Source organism: Biomphalaria glabrata, chromosome 10, assembly GCF_947242115.1.
Source record: "Biomphalaria glabrata chromosome 10, xgBioGlab47.1, whole genome shotgun sequence".
Lineage (NCBI taxonomy): Eukaryota > Metazoa > Mollusca > Gastropoda > Planorbidae > Biomphalaria > Biomphalaria glabrata.
Genome location: NC_074720.1, coordinates 11,494,548 through 11,515,398, shown reverse-complemented (window position 1 = coordinate 11,515,398; position 20,851 = coordinate 11,494,548). Strand labels below are relative to the sequence as shown.

The 20,851-nt window shown below is 33.4% G+C and overlaps 1 protein-coding gene across 1 annotated transcript; it reads left to right on the top strand.

Annotated features, from left to right (window-relative positions):
* Window positions 1-37: 37 nt before the first annotated feature.
* Window positions 38-19,820, top strand: LOC106070432 (Bardet-Biedl syndrome 2 protein-like). The gene is made up of 22 exons (XM_056042954.1): window positions 38-167; window positions 3,889-4,016; window positions 4,793-4,990; window positions 5,449-5,574; window positions 5,849-5,911; window positions 6,675-6,752; window positions 7,019-7,123; window positions 7,308-7,394; window positions 7,581-7,658; window positions 8,044-8,110; window positions 9,101-9,198; window positions 10,167-10,319; window positions 11,096-11,359; window positions 11,508-11,564; window positions 11,820-11,853; window positions 13,067-13,130; window positions 13,532-13,639; window positions 14,365-14,491; window positions 15,173-15,439; window positions 16,249-16,361; window positions 17,712-17,860; window positions 18,450-19,820. Exons 2-22 carry the CDS (start codon window positions 3,900-3,902, stop codon window positions 18,548-18,550), a joined length of 2,454 nt encoding a protein of 817 aa, XP_055898929.1. The 5' UTR covers window positions 38-167; window positions 3,889-3,899; the 3' UTR covers window positions 18,551-19,820.
* The last annotated feature ends 1,031 nt before the right edge of the window (window positions 19,821-20,851 follow it).

Here is a 20,851-nt window from a genome sequence, read left to right as displayed (position 1 = left end):
TTGCTTCATTGACAACCGTGTAGATTCTAAGACACTAAATGACAGTATTAGACTAGACCTAGAGTCTATAGTCTATACTATAGATCTAGTATAGTAACTAGTAAGGAACCTTGGTATCACAATGGAGTAGAAATTAATTAGACTATATAATTGATGCTTAACACTAGGTAATAAAAACATTAGTGAAACTTCTCAGAAGTGTGAGTTTTCGTAACCCATGGTTGGGATGATCATGACATGATGATGTTCATGCATGGGCATAGCCAGGACTTATTTTCGGGGGGTGGGGGGGGCCCGTCACGTCAGCCGAGGGGTTTAGGGGGGGGGATTTTTCTCCCCCATCCGGCGAAAAAAAAATATTTGTATGTATGTGTGTGTGTGTACATAATCATTATTACATTCTGACCCTTCATTCTTTTGGAACACGTTTATTGTGCCCTAGAATATGTTCTTCCTGGAGTTAGTGGAAAAATTGTTGACTCCCATCCATTGCCAGCAAGGTGGTCTGGGGGAGCGCTAGGAACTATTTCTGGTATTGAATGCCAACAAAGTGCATATTCTGAGGTATCTACAGTGCATTTTCCTGCTATTAAAAAGTTTTTAAATTTCAAAAATCCAATGTGCTATTCTTACTGACTTAGACCCTCCCGCACTATTCAATGCATTTGCCGTCAAGCTGTTTCCACAAAAATCTGTCACTGGTAATGTCTGAAGCCTCTTCCCACCTGCTCTGAGGACCTCCATGAATGTGTGGCGCCAAGTTGTACTAGGATGTCATCGCAACTCTTATTATGCGTAATTCATTTTGTCGGAGAACATGTCCCGCAAACCTCATGTGACGCTCAATCTTACTAAGGAGTCGACTCCCAGTTTGGCATGGGATTTCCTTGATTTAGACCCGATCTCTATAACTGACTCCTAAAATCTGTCTTAGCCATCATTGTTGAGCCACATTTAGTGTTTTTCAATTTCGGCAGATGACTATTCACTGCACTTTATTAATGGAGCCCCGCCACTGTTAGAAATGTGTAACCTCTCTTGAATACTTTCTTGGAATTAGGTAACTGTAGTTTGCTTTAGATTTTATATCGATAACGGAAGTTTTATCGTCAAAATTGTTGGGGGTTTTAAACTAAAAAATCTCAGGACTTAGTTTTTTTTTTAAAATTCAAAACCCCCTAAGCTACGATCATAGAATACATACAATTTGGTAACTGTAGTTTGCTTTAGAATAATATTGAAGATAGAGGTTTTCCCACCTCAAAACGCTCTGTAGGGGGATTTTAAACTCAAAACCATCTGGAGGAGAGGAGTTTAAACTCAAACCCCCCAATTGGCTTGGCTACGCTCAAATAATTTTAGTGTGTAATTTGCTTTTTTTTATATTGAAGAGGTATTTTTTAGCATCAAACCCTTCTGAAGGGGGATTTAAATGCAAAACCCCTTTTGGCAATGCTCATAGCATTTTGAGTGCGTAGTTTGCTTTTTTTTTTTTACATTGAAGATGTATTTTTTAGCTTCCAACCTCGCTAGTTGGGGGGGTTTAAACTCAAAACCGCTTTTCTATGCTCATAGATTTTAGAGTGTGTAATTTGCTTTTTTTCTTATTGAAGATGTATTTTTTAGCTTCAAACTCCACTGGAGGGGAGTTTAAACTTAAAACTGAGTCAAAAGCCATTTAGCTACGCTCATAACATTTTGAGTGCATAATTTGCTTTTTTTTTTTTTCATATTGAAGAGGGGGTTTATCGTAAATTTTGGAGGGGGTTTTAAAATCAATATCTTCCTTAACTGTGCTCTGGGAAATAGGGGATTGTCGCTTGCATTTTTTAGTTTGTTTTGTTTTATAGAAGAGGTTTTAAACTCAAGACCCCCTTGGGTGCGCTGGGGCAAGTGATGGTTTAATATTAAAATCTCACCTAAAATAAACAAAATCAAAGCAAAAATCAGTCACTTGAAACCCCCCCCCCCCTGGCTACGCCCATGTGTACATGTACTATATTATAATTAGTAGACATTGTAGAAGATCAAAAACTCAAGTGTAGATAATTGGTCAAGATGATTTTAAATTATATAATATATATTTTATCTATTATATATATGTATAATATATAGTTCGTCCATCGTAGTTCGATGATGACCACTTTTGTCATCCAGGGGGCTGACGGCTTTGCACTGGGGTTTTGTTTCTCCTCATGTGGCTGGTGAGACCTATGTGAGCCCAGAATTTTCTGCTGCACACAGGGGAGGTTATTCCAGGTGGAGCTAGTGTCATATATATATATCATTATTAGATGAGTCTAATGAGGTTAAAGTTAAATAACTAGATCTCATTTAGATCTAGGTCTTTTTATTTTATCATCAATACTAATCAAGATACATTGATAAATCAAATGGTTATAGATATTGATAAAAAATAAAGTAACCTTTTCAGAGCTTGCAATCTATAATTATAAGACGATGTAAAAGTCATCTGTTTCTTTGGCACATGGTTGACAAGGGTGTCATATGTCTTTTTTGCCAGCCAGAGTGTTTACATGTAGAAGTATAAACTCATTTGTCTTCTTTTTCTGGCATCTGATACCCAGCATTTCTCTGTAGCATTTACTCTCAAAGGCTTGACTTCTTGCAACTTCTGGGTTCAGTATCTTCTTTCACAACCATATAGGAGTATACAGATCACTAGCGAAGAATACAGTTTTAATTTTACTTGGAAGCTGATGTTACTCTTCCAGATTTTCCTTAGTTTGCTCATACTGTGGATGCCAAGCTTAAACAGTTTTTTTAAATCTATTTTATTGAGCCACCATCTCTTGTTATGTTTGACCCTAGGTATTTAAATGAGCCAACTTCTTCTAATGCTTGGTCATTCAACTGTATGCAACATCTATTACTATCTCCACCACAAACTAGTATTTTGCTCTTTTCAGCACTGATTTCCATGCCAACTACTCTAGCTACAGCATCTAGTTTTGAATTAAGATCCACATTTTCTTCATTAAGCTCTGTATCATCTGCAAAGCTAAGATTGGAAATAGGCTGCCCATTTAGGGTTCAGCTAGAACAGTGACGCCCAGCCTTAGTCCACCTGTGGGCCATTTCAATTTCCAACACTCTAAACGCGGGCCACACCAACGAAAAAGTTAAAAAAAAAAAAGAAATGAAATTAACCTGAAACTATTGGATGAGAAACCTGTGGATCTAGTATCCGTTGCTTAACAATCTTTTATTCGTAGATCAAATCAAGAATGCCGCCATATTTGTTTCATAATGCCGTTTATATGTTGCTGTTTTTAAACAGTTACACTTTCTTTATAAAACAAACATGTTGGCTTATGATCATGTTTTACAAAAAAAAAAGTAAAAATCCGTTCAACTTTTCCTGGTACCAATCGATCAGAGAAATAGTGAGGATCCTAACGTAGGATACATTTTTCAACTTTTTTTTTTTTTTTTGTTGAGACGTAGGGGAGTTCTCTACACTTTGTGCCAATGTTTTGGCGGGCCGTATTTAGCCCGCGGGCCGTATTTTGGGCATCACTGAGCTAGAAATATGTAAAAAAAAAACTTAGAGATAGAATGCATCCTTGCTGCACTCCTATGGACGTCCTAAAACTTTCTCCAATTTGGGTCAACTCTTTTTTTAACAAAGGGTAAAGCACTCTGCTGTTGAAATAATGATGTTAAGTTTCAATTCCGTGGAGGCAGATATTTTTTTGTTTTAATTGTAGATGTTTTGAAACTACCTGTCTACAATTGTTACCTGTCATTTTTAACTATTCATGTTGTAGTTTAGAAATTTAACATTCAATTTCATCTAATTCTTTTTTTTTAAACTATTAGTAAGCTGCCTTTTACGAAAAATTATATGTTTATTTTCACATGTAGATCACAGAAAAATGCTTGTACCTATATTTACATTGAAACTCAACCACAAGGTTGTTCCCCAAACTGTAGCTGTCGGTAAATATGATGGAAGACATCCTGCTCTCACTTGTGCCACCACTGGAGGAAAGGTTTGGTACCCATGCTTTCTGAATTTCTATTTTATTGCTATAGCAAATCTAATGAAAAGTGTTAAAAAATGTACTAGGAAACCATATGATTGCATTTTTAGTAGGAAATATCTTACTTGATAATAATAATAGTACTACTAATAATAATAATCTTTATTATCCATATTGTCTTACAATTAGTGTATTACACCAAACAAAACAGTATAACTATGGAAAACCAAAATGTACATTCACACCAGACTCACTCATAATTTATATGCGAAATGTTTATATCAGATAGTTTCTATTTAATGATTTGATTGCCAGGGGAACGAAAGAGTTTTTGTGTCTGTTTGTCTTTGCTATCGGTGTCTTGCATTTGAAAGCACAAATTGCATGTCGCCACAGTCTTGATACTTTGATAGTGTACATTTCAATTGAATTTAGTGGAATTAAAATAAAAATCAGTTTAAATGCAGGTATTTAACAAAGAACCACATACTCTTTCATTCCTTTTTAGAATCATTTTATCATTCATCTTTTCCTTTTGTTCTGCTGAATTTAAAAGCACTGATTTTACTTTAAGACAATCATTTCAAATCTGGATTTTTAAAATTTTTTTTTTTACATGAAAATCATTTTATTGTCAAACATTACAAATGCAGAAATAATATTTGAAGTAACAGTTCTTACATTTTATATTTAAGAAATCAATAAAAAGAAATAACTGAGAAAGCGATTAACAAGCAGAAGATAATGTTTTTGCTCTAACAAATACTTATGTTGGTATCATGCAGGTTCTTGTACACAGCCCTCACACAAAACGTCAAGAGTATAATCAGGACATCAGTCTCCTGAATATCAACCAGCAGATTACTTCCCTTGCTGCTGGACGCCTTGATCCTGAGGCAGATGGTGACCTCTTGGTAGTTGGTAGCCCAACCAACATATTGGTCTATGACATCAACAATAACAGAGATGTATTTTACAAAGATGTGAGCATTTTTTATTTTAACATTTCTGTGAAAATTAAAAACAAAAGAATTCTTTTTATACTACAAAGACATTTTTATGTCTAAAGGTGAAACACATTTTATTTTTAAATTTTCATTTCAAACTAAAAGACTATATACAATTTTAAAACTTAGAAAAAGTTTAGCAAATAAAACAGATCTGCAAAGACTCTAGTGACAAATAATAATTAAAATAAAATTAATGAATTGTTTCCAAAATTTGTGATGTTTTAAACTTATTACTTATCAAGTATTCAACATGAGCACAAAACAAGAGATTAAAGAAAGTATCAGTATGCAGTACCTGTTGATAATGTCACCAAATTAAACATTTACTTTACTAAAAAGAAAACTTTGCATAAACACCAAGATTTATGTAAAAGTAATATTTTGATATTACATAGTCATAAACATAAATTCAAACTGTCTTTTGTTCTTAGTGCCCTGATGGAGCCAACACTGTGATCATAGGCATGCTGGGTAGTTTTACATCTCCACTTACTTTAGTTGGAGGCAATTGCTCTATTCAAGGCTACAATAAACTAGGGGAGGATACCTTTTGGACTGTAAGTTAATCAAGTTTATGGAATATACATGTTTTAGTTCCCTAACCCTAAAATTTCTTTTAAAGCAATTTTTATAAAACAGATGACAAACTATGAAATAATTAACATCAATTTAAAGAATATTGAGAAAGTCACTTCCTCACTTTTAAGAATATTTTACATGACTGGTTTCTATTATCTTCTCCTTTTTTTTTCAACAGTATTTATTTTACTATCATTTCTAAAACATTTACATGAAATAAAAGTTCATACAATTTTTATTTGTATAAATCAGGTGACAGGTGACAATGTCCGGTCCCTCTGTTTGGCAGATTTTGATGGGGATGGCATGAATGAGGTAACTGACAGACCACCGATTTATAATCCCTTTTTTCATTATTATTAGATTTTGTTTATGCTAAAAATAAGACAATGCCTTTCATTCTGATAATTTAGGAAGAGTGCAGTATTTTACTTGACCATGCAAACCAGGTCCAACCTGCTTATTTTGCTTATTGATGAAGATAAAGCCTCTGTCCACCATCTTCTGCACTTGTCTTTGGGCTTTTATTGGGCCTCAAATGTGTCTCCAGTGATCCTCGTGAGAACTCTCCCGTTGCTTTTTTCAGTGGCCCGCTTTTGCTAGCTGCTTTACTTTCTGCCAGTGAGATCACAATGGCACTTGAGTAGATATTTATTGTGCTTCCAGAGGGGAGGAGCACTTCTTTTATTCCATCGATCTTTAAGCTTATCAAAAAAGATCACCTTTGGCATGCAGTCATTCCCCCATGCGGAAAAGTGTCCAACCCACCACAGCTATTGTTTTGTAAGTAGCGCATCTATACTGTCTACACCAGCCTCCAACAGAACATTATTATATGTAAGGTAGTCTTACCAGTGTATGCCCATCATGGAGTGAAGGCACATTTGATGCATTGGAGCCTTGGAGGCTTCCTATAAAGCACCCAGGTCTCAGAGGCAAACAAAAGTGTGGTGAGGACAACTGATTTATAGACAATCATTTTTGTTGGTAGGCGAAGAGAGCTATTCAGCCATACTCTTAATTGTGTTTTGAAAAAAATGTCCTATACAAGTCTTAAAGTCCACTCTACTTGTTACAGCTCATTGTTGGATCAGAAGATTATGACATCCGTATATTTCGAGAAGATGAAATCATTGCTGAAATGACTGAAACAGAGGTTAGTGGATGGTGGTGATGATATTTATAACTTATTAAACACTAACAAATCCTATTCTATAATTCATAATGACAGCAGAGTGCTATCAGTGTAAGGAAAATTAAGAAAAATGTAAAGTTGTAAATTATAACTCTTCACATATGTATTTTATATATTAGGAATAAATAATGAAAAGCCAAAATTTGTGGAATTATTAAAAATGTGGCTTAATTTTTAACTTTAAAAATTCCTCAAAAAGAAAATTTTCTGTTTTTTTTTTTTTACAGGTGATTACAAATCTATGTAGACTGAATGAATATCGCTTTGGTTATGCTCTTTCTAATGGAACAGTTGGTGTCTATGATGGATCAATTAGAGCTTGGAGAATCAAAGTAAGACTTTCTTATATTGTCATAAAATGTTTTCTTGATAAAGTTAATTTTTATCCTACTTAAATTATATGTTGTCTGCTTGCAATGTATTAATAATTTTGCAAGGATTATTTACCTAAGTTACTTATGATAATTAAATGGTCAATTAACATTTGAATAATCATTATGAACCTATTGTCCTCAGTCTAAGAACAGAGCTGTGACAACTCATGGTTTTGATCTGAATGGAGATGGTGTATTGGAACTTATCACTGGTTGGAGCAATGGAAAAGTAGATCAAGTTCTAATGTGTTAAATAATGCTAATCTAGCCATTTGATAGTTTGATTTGCTCGCCACCAGTTAGCTCTGTATTAACTACAGCATTACATTTCCTTCTCTCATACGTATAGGCTAAGAATTAGAGTTCAGGCTTATAAGTACACTATATTTTTAATGATTATTGTCTATCTGTTTAGATTGATGCCAGAAGTGATAAGACAGGGGAAGTAATATTCAAAGACAATTTTGATCACTCTATTGCTGGTATAGTACAGGTACTTGTATTATGTCATTTAAAGGATTTTATGGTGCTAAGGTTACTATTTTTTTTATAAATACTAATGATATGGTAATCCATGTTTAAAAAAAACTATTTTTTATTCATTTTATTTTTTCATATAAATATAATTACAATTTTCAAAATAAAAAAAAACACAAGATTTTGGCAGACTTCTGTTGAATGAGATTTATGTATTTTATTTATTCTTGAATCGCAGTTGGTAGTGTGATGCCTTATTTAGAATATAACCAACATGAGCTTATTGGCTTCCAAGTAATGTAATATACAAACAAACAAAACTCAATTGGAGTTTACGAGAATAACCTTTACTTTGGCATTAAATGGAGATAACATTTTCCTGTATGTTGTTTTTCAATCAGGCAGACTATCGACTTGACAGCAATGCTAAGGGAGATCAATTGATCTGTGTCTCAGTGGAAGGAGAAGGTGATAATAAAAATCTGGATTTCCATTTTAGATTTCCTTTCTAGAGATTGCCTAAACTATCTTAGTTTAATCTAATGTAACATAAAAAAATAGTTCTAACAATGTATAATGTGAAAAATTGAAAGATATCTATCTATTTTTTTTTAAAAAAGGTTTTAAAAATATTCCAATTTCATAAAGGGGAATTTCGGCCTAAAAACTTTGACATTTGATGTTATAAAATGGATAAATAATCAGTTAACGTAAATAATGATGTACAATAAAATTGCATGTTTTTAAAATCAAGTATCCGAATTCAACGTACTGTAATCCACAATTGGTCTTTGCTATAACTTCAACTCTAGAAAGATTTTTGCTTCATGAATTTTCAATTCAAATTGTACTTGTACTGATACTGTAATTCAGAACATATTTAAATTTTAAAAATTTTGTTTAAAAAAAATACAAAAACTAAAAAAAAAGTCTTCCAAATATTTTCTTTAAAAATATAAAATTAAAAAAAAAACATTTTTAGATATCAAAATTTTTTTTATTTAACAATATAACAATTTAAGTTAACTAATATAGCATTTTTTTCTTACAGTAAAAATTACCAATGTATGATGTTTTCCTTTATTAAAAGTTAACTAATATAGATTTTTTTCCTTCAGTAAAAGTTTAGCAACATAGAATGTTTTCCTTTTGTAAAAGTTTACTAATATAGAATGTTTTCCTTTATTAAAAGTTAACTAGTATAGATTTTTTTTCTTCAGTAAAAGTTTAGCAACATAGAATGTTTTCTTTTAGTAAATGTTTACTAATATAGAATGTTTTCTTTCAGTAAAAGTTAACTAATATAGATTTTTTTCCTTCAGTAAAAGTTTAGCAACATAGAATGTTTTCCGTTAGTAAATGTTTACTAATATAGAATGTTTTCTTTCAGTAAAAGTTTACTAATATAGAATGTTTTCTTTCAGTAAAAGTTTACTAATATAGAATGTTTTCATTTAGTAAAAGGGTTTAATCCAGCTACTGGTGAAGTTGGAACCACATTGATGAATACAAATGTTGAACAAGAGACAATCAGAGAATTGAGTTTACGTAAACAGGTATGTATATTTTCTTCAAGATTTCTATATTCTGTATGGGTTGGGCTGAAACATTTAATAGAACTCAATTAATAAGCCAAGCTCCTGTTCTGGGAAACTTAGTGTGTAATTAAGTTCAGCTCTAACATTATTTGGTTAATCGATTGGCTGTTTTTAAGTTTGGTCATGTTGTTTGCGCTTCTGACTGTTTCTGGCGCATCCATCCCCTGCTATCCTTCAGGAAGTTTGGACCAGGGGAAAATAATCTTCATTTCTGATAGAACGTCTAAAATGTATAAAACAAAAACAATTGATAAAACATTAAAGAATGAAAGATAAATGTTTGACTACAGGATTTTGTTCCAATGATCTTTTAAATAATACATGTAAGGTAAGTAAAAACAACAACTTTCAGACCTTGTGATCTATATGGCAGATGAGGTAAAGGTCTTCTATTTCTGTGGACCATAGCTGACAAGGGTGTCATATGGCCAGCACAATAACCAAACGTCTTTAATTTTCCCCAACTAATGTCAGGTGCCTATTAGATTTGGGTAGACTCAGGGGCAGCCCCTAATATCCTGAAATTTAAAATTGCAGTGGGATTAGAACCCAAGACCTCTTGGTTCAGAAGTTAAGTGCTCATCCATTCAGCCACCCTAACCCCCAATAATATAAAGCAAATCTGAAAAGATATCTATAGTGGTGATTTAGGGGGGCTTTAATCCCCATTTCCCTTTCATTCAAACTATAATAATTTATAACTATGCTTAACTTTTTTGGAATCCATTAAATATCTACAGAAATTTGATAACACAATCTGGTTGTGATCTCTTGATTACAGAGTCTGATGCTAAATGATAAGCTCTTTCATTACCTGGACTATAAAATTACTAAGAACATTTGATGTAACCATTTTTGATATAATAAAATTTCAGTGTTAATTTTTTTTTTTTTTTTAAATTATTTTAATTTTTTTTTATTAAAAGAACCTTATGCTGGAATTAAAGAATTATGCTGAAAACTCAAAGCTGGCACTATCAGGGGAGGCAGCTGTACTGGCAGCTGCACTTAGTGGAGACTTAGGAAGGAAGAATGGAGCTCAAGGTAAAGGAGGATTCCCAGGATTAAAGGGACTAATGGTAAGAAAATTGTGAACTAACCTACAACAGCTACAGAGTAACCTTGGTTAGACCAATCTAGGATATGCATCTTCTGTTTGGGCCCCCCAACTGATGAAAACATTAGGAAACTGGAACAGACTCTAAATAGAGCAGTGAGACTCATATTAAACAAATATTAACATTTGACTAGAGTAACACCTTTAGTAAAATCATTACATTAATTTTATATTAGTAAAATCATTACATTCAAATCATCCCTTCAGGACAGAAGACTTAAAAGTAAAGTAGCAATTATACATAAAACACTAAACTTGACTAAACCATAATCTTCAAATACAAAAACAAATTCTAATAAAATACTTAGAAAGACACAAAGATAAAGGCACATTCCTTGTTTCATATGCTAGGACAAATTTTTACAAATATTCCTTCTTCCCTAATGCTATTAGAGCATGGAGTTGTTGCCTAAATCAGGCAGGAAAACCAATGACTTGGCAGACTTTAAGTCACTGATTAACACCCATGACTAGATTGATCTAGAGACATGTGTAGGCTATAATCTTCTTCTTTTTTTAAAGTAAAATTTATAAGATAAGAGTCATTGAAAATCAGAATTAGATACATACATTAGACTTTGTGAGCAAAAGATGTATTTTTTATTACAATTCAGTTTTTTTTAAATGAATAGTTATAAAAAAAATGTTAATTAATTTTTGTGATTTCTTGCTTAATTGTTTCTGTTAAAAGCAAGGAAAAATTAAATATACATTAAAAAAAATTATTTAACTCTAAAGCCTGGTGGAAACTCAAGTGGATTTGATACATCTGGAGGAGGTGGTGATGGAGCACTTCGTCCAGGCCAGACAGGCCTAATAGCTGGCCAAAGCTCAGGAGGAGCTCCAATGGGTCCAGGAGGTCAGTTAGCATTAGCTGGTCTCTTAGGCTCACCAGGCCATTCTTTGATCCCAGGAGGCCAGTCACAGAGTGGAGAATTTCCAAATTTTAAATTGGGAGCCAGTAGCCTTGGAGAGAGTGGAAGAACTATGGGAATGATACCAGTAAGTGTAGATCCAGATAAATTTAGAAAACTTGCATTAATATTAAATATATTTTGTGTGTGTGTGTGTGTGTGTTTCTATTTGAAGAATGAGTTCTTCTACTTATTCTTATTTTTCAACCTAATATTACAAAATACTTTTCTTTCAGGCAAATACTCAGCTAGAAACGTCCATACTTGTCAACCCTGGCAACCAAAATGTCCCAGTAAGTTAGAAATATGAAGATAGTTTGTTGACATTGTTTCTAAAACTGATAAAAATTTCAAATGGCACAGTGTTTTTACAAAATTGAAAAAAATCATTTTAAGTAAGAAAATTGATCACTATAACAATACATTCATTAACAATGATGCGTTTGTCAAAATATATCTATAATAATGATTGTCATATTCTATAGTCATGATTGTTATTAATGCATATCATTTCTTCTATTTCCGTCACATTATGCCTGTGTCTCCAGCCTTTTGTGGAACTGAAAATTGCCACGACAAACGGTTAGTTTTTTTTTTTTATCTTTCTAGATTTGAATTCATGTGTTCAATGTCAACACCACAAAATAAGATGATAGTTGCATTAGTTGTTTTTTTTTTTAACTTTAATTTACACGCAGAACCAAACACATGGCTTTACTTTATCAACAATGGTCAAATTAGAAAGTATTTAAAATATTCTACTAAATATTATCTTGAAAAACACAAAAATTAATATCTCTAGAGTGTTTAAAGTTGTTTCAATTATGCGATCTTCTTCTTACCTTTTGAGAGTGTCTTCTTTATTTCATCAGTATGAGCACATTATTCCTACATTATAATAATAATGCTTGTCTTTGAGTCCAAAGATTAATGAAAAAGGCAGTATTTACCATGGCTATGCTGCCCCAGCTGTGACCTACATATTTTGCCACATCCAGGGCAGGCATAACCATTGTCTGCCAATTTAAATTTTCTTTTTATCCATCTGTGTCTGTCCTTGGCATCAGATTTTCTTTTGGTCTGAAATATGTATCTCATGCCTTTGTAAGTGACCTCAAACTGTCTCATTCTGAAGCTGTCTGCAACCAGGTGCTCTCTTTTATGTCAGTTAAAGCAAGTTGGTGCCTAAGCTGGTCTTTAAAGCGTTTCTTTTGGTCACCTCTGTTACATTGACCACCTTTCAGCTCACGAAAAAAAGACTGTTTTCGGCATACTTTTGTCCCTCATATGGGATACATGCCCTGCCCAGCATAACTGTCAGACCATAAGAAGTCCCTCTATACTGTCCATATTGTCATTCGCAAGGACATTGCTTTTTGTTGTGTGGTCTTGCAATGGTATGTCCATGATGAACAAGTATCTTTGGTGAAAGCGCTCAAGTAGTCTTAGTTGCTTAGTCCATGTCTCAGATCCATATAGGAGGATTGAGAGAACCACCGCTTGGTAGACATTGATTTTTGTAGGCAGGCGGAGCAATGTATTCAGACAAACTCTCACCTGGAGTTGTCCAAAAGCGCTACTGGCCCTGACCAGATGGTTATCAATTTTTCTTGAAATCGATGCGTCATTTGATACCACACTTCCTAGATATGTGAAGGGGATATATTAAGGGGATGTCCATTTACTGTTTCTGTCTATAGTAACATCTGAATTTAATTGCAATTATCTTCAATGAACCTTATCTACAATTAACACAATTAAAAACAAAACACAAATCTTGTGGATTTCTTTCCAGATACCATCATCAGAGCAGCACTTATATTTGCAGAAGGAATTTTTGAAGGAGAATCTCATGTCATGTAAGTTTGAAGCTAAAATATTTTACTGTTGATACAGTCAAATCTCTTTATAAGGGATCATCCAAGTAACTTTAAGAGCATCAATTTTTTCTTTAAAGTTATACTCTAAATTCTCTGTTGGTGATAATTTATGAGCTAAAGCTGTGGAATTAAGTAAAATATCTTGCAAACATTTATTCTAATGTTAACTTCTATGACAAAAAAAGCTTTGTTCTTGTTAGATTTATAATTGTTTGTACAGTTTAGACACTATTGAAATGAAATCCTTATTAGTTAACTTAATATACTAACATTACAATAGACCACTTAAATCATCCTTAGAACTAGATGAAACTCTAGCATATAGTGTTCTATGTAAAGTGATATTGGTTTTTTAAAGTATTCCTATGTTTTCACTTCAGCCACCCAAGTGCTGCAGCTGTCAGCAACTCAGTTTCTGTTCCACTTATTCCGCCCAAGGATGTTCCAGTAGACTTACACATCAAGGCTATGATTGGTCAGAAAAACAGGTTAGAGTCTGTTCCTACTAAGAAAGAAACACATTGGAATAGACAGATTACTTTTAGATTCAAACCAAAAAAAATGAACAGTTGTTGGGGAAAACTAGCTTCAAAAATATTGGAATAGAATAAATTTTGAATGTTGAAGAAAAATGTGTTACATTTCATTTTTTTAAATGGAATAATGCCCTACAAAAATGAGACATTTACTGAATTCTTAGGAGTTTCTTCATCACACCAAGAGCTTTTTTCGATACTCTACTGTCAAACTGTGTTGTGCAGGACACACATTTGAGACCAAAGCAAAGCTATAGTTTTCCTTGTTGCTATCAAACAAAATAATGTATTACCAGTAATTAATTGTCTAATTAGTTACTTTTGTTTTTTTATTGATTCGTGTCTTGTCTATGTCAATGAATAATTGTGAAAAGCTTCAGCTTGATCCGAGAATGGGTGTGGGAGAAATAATGTGTACACAATTTAGTCCAGTCAGACAGACAGAGTGAGTTGATATAAGCTTTGTAAAAAGAGAACCTAATGCATCCTTTAGCAGACAATGGCTTTGTCTGCCTTGGAACTGGCAAAATATATATGTCAAAGCTGGGCATTCATAATATCATAAAATACTGCACTCTTTCTTAATATTTGGAGTTGAAGACAAAACTTTTATTATATTAAAGCTATCATGGTTTTAAAGTTATTCTAAAAATAATTACATTTTCATTTCTCATCAGCTCCCACTTTCATGTTTTTGAGCTAACCAGAGAGTTGCCCAGATTTTCCATGTTTGTTTTGGTTGATAATGAACAACCAGATCCAAGGAGTTCTGTTCATTTCACACTTAATGAACGACCTCAGAGAGTGAGTTCAATAATTAAACTTATCCATTCTAATACTTTGTATTTTATTTAGACATTCACTGTGTTCTAGACTCTTATGCTAGATTTTTTTTCACTGAAACTTTTCTGTTTTATTTTTTTTTAAAGACATTGTTAAAGGTCAAGATCCTTAACTTTGCACTATCTAAAGATGAAAATATTCTACCATTCACGGGCGCCCTAAAAGTCCCAAAAATTAAAAATCCCTGTTTTCATTGAGAATCAAAAGTCCAGGAGCCTTGGTTCAAGCGTTTTACCATAATTTGTGGGAGTTTTATTTAGAATTGGTTATCAGCTTTTATTTGGGGAAAGTAAAACCAGTTGGTCATGATCCTAATCACAAGAATTTTTTAAATCTTTATATTGCTTGTTCTTTTAGGCTCTGAAGGAAATTATACAGAGGTTTTTGATAGTAATTAATGAACTTATTAAGTAATTAATCATTGTTCAAATTGTCTGTTTTAATAAACAGATTTTTTATCTATGGTTCTTTTGGTCAGTTTAAAAGAATTTATTATCTAGGACAAGTTAAAACATAAGTTAAGTTAGTATTTTGAAAGTATTTTCTTTTGAAAGAGTGTGTTAACAAGTTGGTTTCACAAGAAAATTAATTGAAAAAAAACTGATGAAGAAAAAACTTGCATTGACTACAAAATGTTCACAGGCTTTCATGTGGCTGAATCAGAACTTCCTGTTAAGTCAGAACCTGGTCTGTGAGGGTGACCTGCATGTCACTTTTTTCTCCTTGCGTGGCTCTGGGCTCCTTAGGATAAGAATGTCACAAGCTGGTCAATTTGCCATCCACACGGATGACATGGACCTTGCAGGGAATGTCATTCAGTCATTGGCTGAGTTCCTTAAGATTGAAGACCTTCAGACAATTGTAGACTTCCCAGTGGAGACTGAAACACTCAAACAGATTCTGATTAAGGTTAGTCTTACCTTTGTGTATACTTATAGTGTATAATTGGCCTTGATTCTGACATCAATCTTCACTTTTAACATTTAAATAAACTTGGTCATTATTTACATGCTCCATCTTAGTAGTTTATGTGCGTTCATTCATTGCATTGAACATTCTTTGGAATTAGCATATTCTTTGGTTTATAACCAGCTACTGAAATCTTACATCTTTAAAGGTAAAAAAAAACACAGTAAAGTACCCCTTTTAGACTTTGTGATCTATAGGGCAGATGATGTAAAGGTCATCTGTTTCTATGGCCTATGGTTAATGTAGGTGTCATGTGACCAGCACAACAACCAACCACCTTTACTTTTCCCCACCTAATGTCAGTTACCCATTAGGGCTGGGTGGACTCAGAGGCGCCCTAAAGATCCAAAATTAAAAAAATCCCAGTCTTTACCAGGATTTGAACCTGGGACCCAGCCAAAGGCTTTACCACTTAACCACCACAACTCCATTTTATCTTTAGCATTTAAACATCAGCATTTAAATATTGGGAAAATAAAAATTGAATTTTAGACACACCATATATAATGTATTTATGGCCTATATAATGGTATGTCTGACCTTCATCAGTTGTGAAGCAACTATGGATCATCTCATGGAGGAATATCTGGGCATGAGCTATGGTCAGAATGATTTCACACAACAGTCCTCCCCCCTTATGCAGGAATGGCATGTGCTGATACAGTTTGGGATTGGGATCAGCAGCGTCATTTAGACCTTGTTCACCTAATGACTGTCAAAACAATGAAGAAATTTTTTTTTATTCTCAGGTGGATGAATTGCACAGAGTCAGGACAAAGTTGACTGCTGAAATGGCTGACCACTCAAATCTTATACGAAGTATGGTCGTCCGTGCAGAAGATGCTCGTATTATGGGTGACATGTAAGTTATTAACTGTTTCTCTCCATAATTATTTTCCACATTCCGACGGAATCATCAATATCAAATTAGATTATAGAAAAGTACAGCCATGCTAGAATCATGATTGTTAGCTTTGTATAATGGCAAGGCAATGTCTTTGATTCTAAAGATTAAGGATGAACGCAGTGTTTCAAATGACTACACAAACCCAGTTGCGACCTGCATATTTTTCCTCATTTTGAGCAGACAAAGCCATTGTCCACTGGCGTTCTATTTAAGTTTTTTTCTTTGGCAAGCTTAAAGGAGGATGGCGTTACAGAGGTGCCCTCCATAATTGCATCAAAGATCAACTCAAGCACCATTTCACCTTCACTGGCATAGAAGAAAGTATCTGGCATCAGATTGCCTCTGAAAGAGACGTTGGAGAGCTCTCACAAAGGCTGTGTGACACACATTTCATACTCAAAAGAAAGCTGCTTATTAAAAACAGGCGCAGCTTTTTATAAATAGAGTTAGAATGTGGATTGCAATAGTTAACAGGAAAGGGAGTGGTACATAAAAAGTTAACACCCATAAATCTTGTTGGTTTTTTAAAGCATTTCTTCTCACTTATATCATTATATCAAACTACATTGGAGCAACTCTCTCAATTATAGAATGTAAGTTAAAGATCATTTATTAACTTATCTTGAGCTTGGCCATGAATTGAAAAACTTTTAAATAACTGAAACACTGATTAAGTTGAGTTTAACTGAATTTAAACAAATATTTCTGTTTAAAGTCCAGGATAAATCATGTTGATGTTGTTTTTGTTTCTTTTTGTTCCCCAATACCATATTAAATTTTATTAATGGTAATCCTTTAATATTATCAACTTTCCAAGTAAAGTTTTAATAGCAAGACACAAACAAAGAATGATTGACAAATAGTTTGGAGTAAAATATTTAAACTTGTTGATGGACAAAATTAAAATTCTAATGGCTACATCTTGGCCCTGAAATGCTAAGCATGGTAGTGTGCACGATTTATTGTCATCATGATAGTCTTTGGTTCAAACCCTGCTGACTACTTTCCTGAAGGAGTTTTGGAAGTAACTTGTGAAACTAAACACATTTTCTTCAGGTTAAAATGTTACACATTGATTGATAAAAGTCAACTTTTATTCTTGATGATTATAAAGAGGGTAAATTAATTTGATGCATACAATTACTGTTTATTCATACATTAGTTAACTACTTGACATCTAATTGGGTTATTCCTGTTGACCTGTTTATTTCTATTATAGTTTTAATGCACTTTATTTTGTTAATGTTTTTCATGATTGTGCCTCTATAATTGATTTCTCCATGTGTTCTCTGTGTGATGATACAGGAAGAGTATGAGACGAGGCTATATGGAGCTCAGTGATCTCAACCGTGACTTAGTGGCCGGGTACAACATCCGCTGTAACAATCACCAGGAGTTAGTGTTGGGCTTGAAACAGATTAATCAAATCATACAGAAAGCTTCCCGTGTCCGAGGTAAAAACTTTGTCAGCTTTCTTCTCATAAATAAATTGAATTGATTCAAAGTCAATTATATTAAACTTCATAGAATTGCATTTGCATCTATAGTATTTATTTGATATGTCATCAAAGCTTATGATTTATAATAGTTAACCATTGAAGGTAGACTTAGTACTTTAAAACAACTGATTGATTTATCCAGAATTTAATTGTAGATAAGAAATAATAAAGCTGAGGAATAATAAAAAACATTGTTTGATGGAAACAATTAAATCAATATGCTGATTCTATTTTTATAAATTCCAAATGTTTTTGCACATAAATCTCAGCATTTATTTTTTAACTACCTAAAGTTTGTGATACCAAAGGAATTTTTAAGATGATTTAAAACTTCTATTGTTTAATGGTGTAAAAAAAAAAGTCAATTTAATCTCTAAAGAAAATCTAAAGTAAATTTTTCTGTTCGTGAGACACAGATGAAAGGTTTACAGTTAAGTTTGACATGAAGTTATCCTTTGTCCTTGACAGTTTGGACCCTCCTTTTTGCTAATTGTTAGTAATTAATGTTCATTTGAAGTGAACATTTTGATTGCTTGTATTTCAGTGGGAAAGTACAAGAACCAGGTGGTGACATTGTGTAGGACAGCCATCAAGAACAACAACACATCATCTCTATTTAAGATCATCAACACAGGAGTGGCATAAAGGCCAAAAGTAAAATAAATTTTTATGCATGTGGTTTAAAGGCGTTTTCTAAAGCATCAACTCTATCAAGTCTTAAAAAGTCAAGTGTCAGCACTGGCCTGGGAGATATTTCACATACAATGTATGCAATGTCCAACATTTTTTGTTTTGTTTTATCAATTATTGTTGTTTAAACTTTTAACTTTGATCAGAAGTAGACAAAACTTTCATTATAGACTAATTATAAATTGGTATATGGTGTCAAAAGTAGCATTGTATTTGACTTCTAAACCAAAGGTCCTGGATTTGAATCATATTAGATATCATGTTTTGATGACATTCCCTAGCTCATATGGCACAATCTTATATGGTTCATAGATTTTCTCTGAGCTAGTAAATATGCCTGGTTTTTGTGTGCTCATCACTCTCATGTCAATGATTGTCTGGGAAGTTTGTCAAACTTTAGGATAGCTTTTCTCAACCTGACATACAAATACTCCTGAAACTTCTCTTTCAGTACTTCTCTGATGAAATACAAACGTTACTTCAAGAGAGAAGAATGATTAGGTCCCAAACAGAGGAGGCATATTCTATTATTGGCCAAACCAAGGTTAAATAAAAATGTTAGTTTTATGTTCTTATTTGATTTGTAGACATTTCTTTTAATAAACCCTAATGCTTTGCTTGATTTGTTAATAATTTCATCAATAGGGGGATTCCATGTTAGTTTTTCACTTAGAAATAATGTTATTAAAAAGTAAAAAGATTTTATTTGGTGAATAAAGGTTACACTTGGTTAATAAACTGTCTACTCTAAGTGCATCTCTACTGGATAAATGGACTATTAAATCAGTGTTTGTTTATCATCATAGATCTTTACAAAAATGTTTGTGGTGTGCTCTTATCCAACCCTATTAATGATGAGCTTAAGGTCTTGAGTTTAAATCCTAATTATTTATTAGCTCTGATAAACAGGAAATGTAGTTGATGTTTTGGAAGTTAGGAAATGCCATTCCTGAGTCTTAGTCCAATTGTTGATAATGCCTGTCAAGACAATGAGAGTTATTGTCCTTAGCTCCACTTTGGTGTACATCTTTGCATTATGTAATACTTTATCTATGATGATTCTAACATTACAACATTTGACTGTGTACCAGATTAAACTCTTGACACAGACTAGGGTGGTTATTGTTGTCAGATAGTGAAACTAAAGTCTTTTCTTGAGATAGTGAAACCACACTGTCTAGTCTTGTTGTGAGATAGTGAAACCACATTGTCTTGTTGTGAGATAGTAAAACCACATTGTCTTGTCTTGTTGTGAGATAGTGAAACCACATTGTCTTGTCTTGTTGTGAGATAGTGAAACCACACTGTCATGTTGTGAGATAGTGAAACCACACTGTCTTGTTGTGAGATAGTGAAACCACACTGTCTTGTTGTGAGATAGTAAAACCACATTGTCTTGTCTTGTTGTGAGATAGTGAAACCACATTGTCATGTCTTGTTGTGAGATAGTGAAACCACATTGTCTTGTTGTGAGATAGTAAAACCACATTGTCTTGTCTTGTTGTGAGATAGTGAAACCACATTGTCTTGTCTTGTTGTGAGATAGTGAAACCACACTGTCATGTTGTGAGATAGTGAAACCACACTGTCTTGTTGTGAGATAGTGAAACCACACTGTCTTGTTGTGAGATAGTGAAACCACATTGTCTTGTCTTGTTGTGAGATAGTGAAACCACACTGTCTTGTTGTGAGATAGTGAAACCACACTGTCTTGTTGTGAGATAGTGAAACCACACTGTCTTGTTGTGAGATAGTGAAACCACACTGTCTTGTTGTGAGATAGTGAAACCACACTGTCTTGTTGTGAGATAGTGAAACCACACTGTCTTGTTGTGAGATAGTGAAACCACACTGTCTTGTTGTGAGATAGTGAAACCACATTGTCTTGTCTTGTTGTGAGATAGTGAAACCACACTGTCTTGTTGTGAGATAGTGAAACCACACTGTCTTGTTGTGAGATAGTGAAACCACATTGTCTTGTCTTGTTGTGAGATAGTGAAACCACACTGTCTTGTTGTGAGATAGTGAAACCACACTGTCTTGTTGTGAGATAGTGAAACCACACTGTCTTGTTGTGAGATAGTGAAACCACACTGTCTTGTTGTGAGATAGTGAAACCACACTTTCTTGTTGTGAGATAGTGAAACCACACTGTCTTGTTGTGAGATAGTGAAACCACACTGTCTTGTTGTGAGATAGTGAAACCACACTGTCTTGTTGTGAGATAGTGAAACCACATTGTCTTGTCTTGTTGTG

Bases quoted from the DNA above. Each gene is read 5' to 3' on its own strand.
- LOC106070432 (XM_056042954.1), top strand. From the start codon at position 3,900: ATGCTTGTACCTATATTTACATTGAAACTCAACCACAAGGTTGTTCCC. The intron at 7,659-8,043 runs GTACTTGTATTA...TTTTTCAATCAG, and splicing joins CTATTGCTGGTATAGTACAG to GCAGACTATCGACTTGACAG. The intron at 13,640-14,364 runs GTTAGAGTCTGT...ATTTCTCATCAG, and splicing joins ATGATTGGTCAGAAAAACAG to CTCCCACTTTCATGTTTTTG.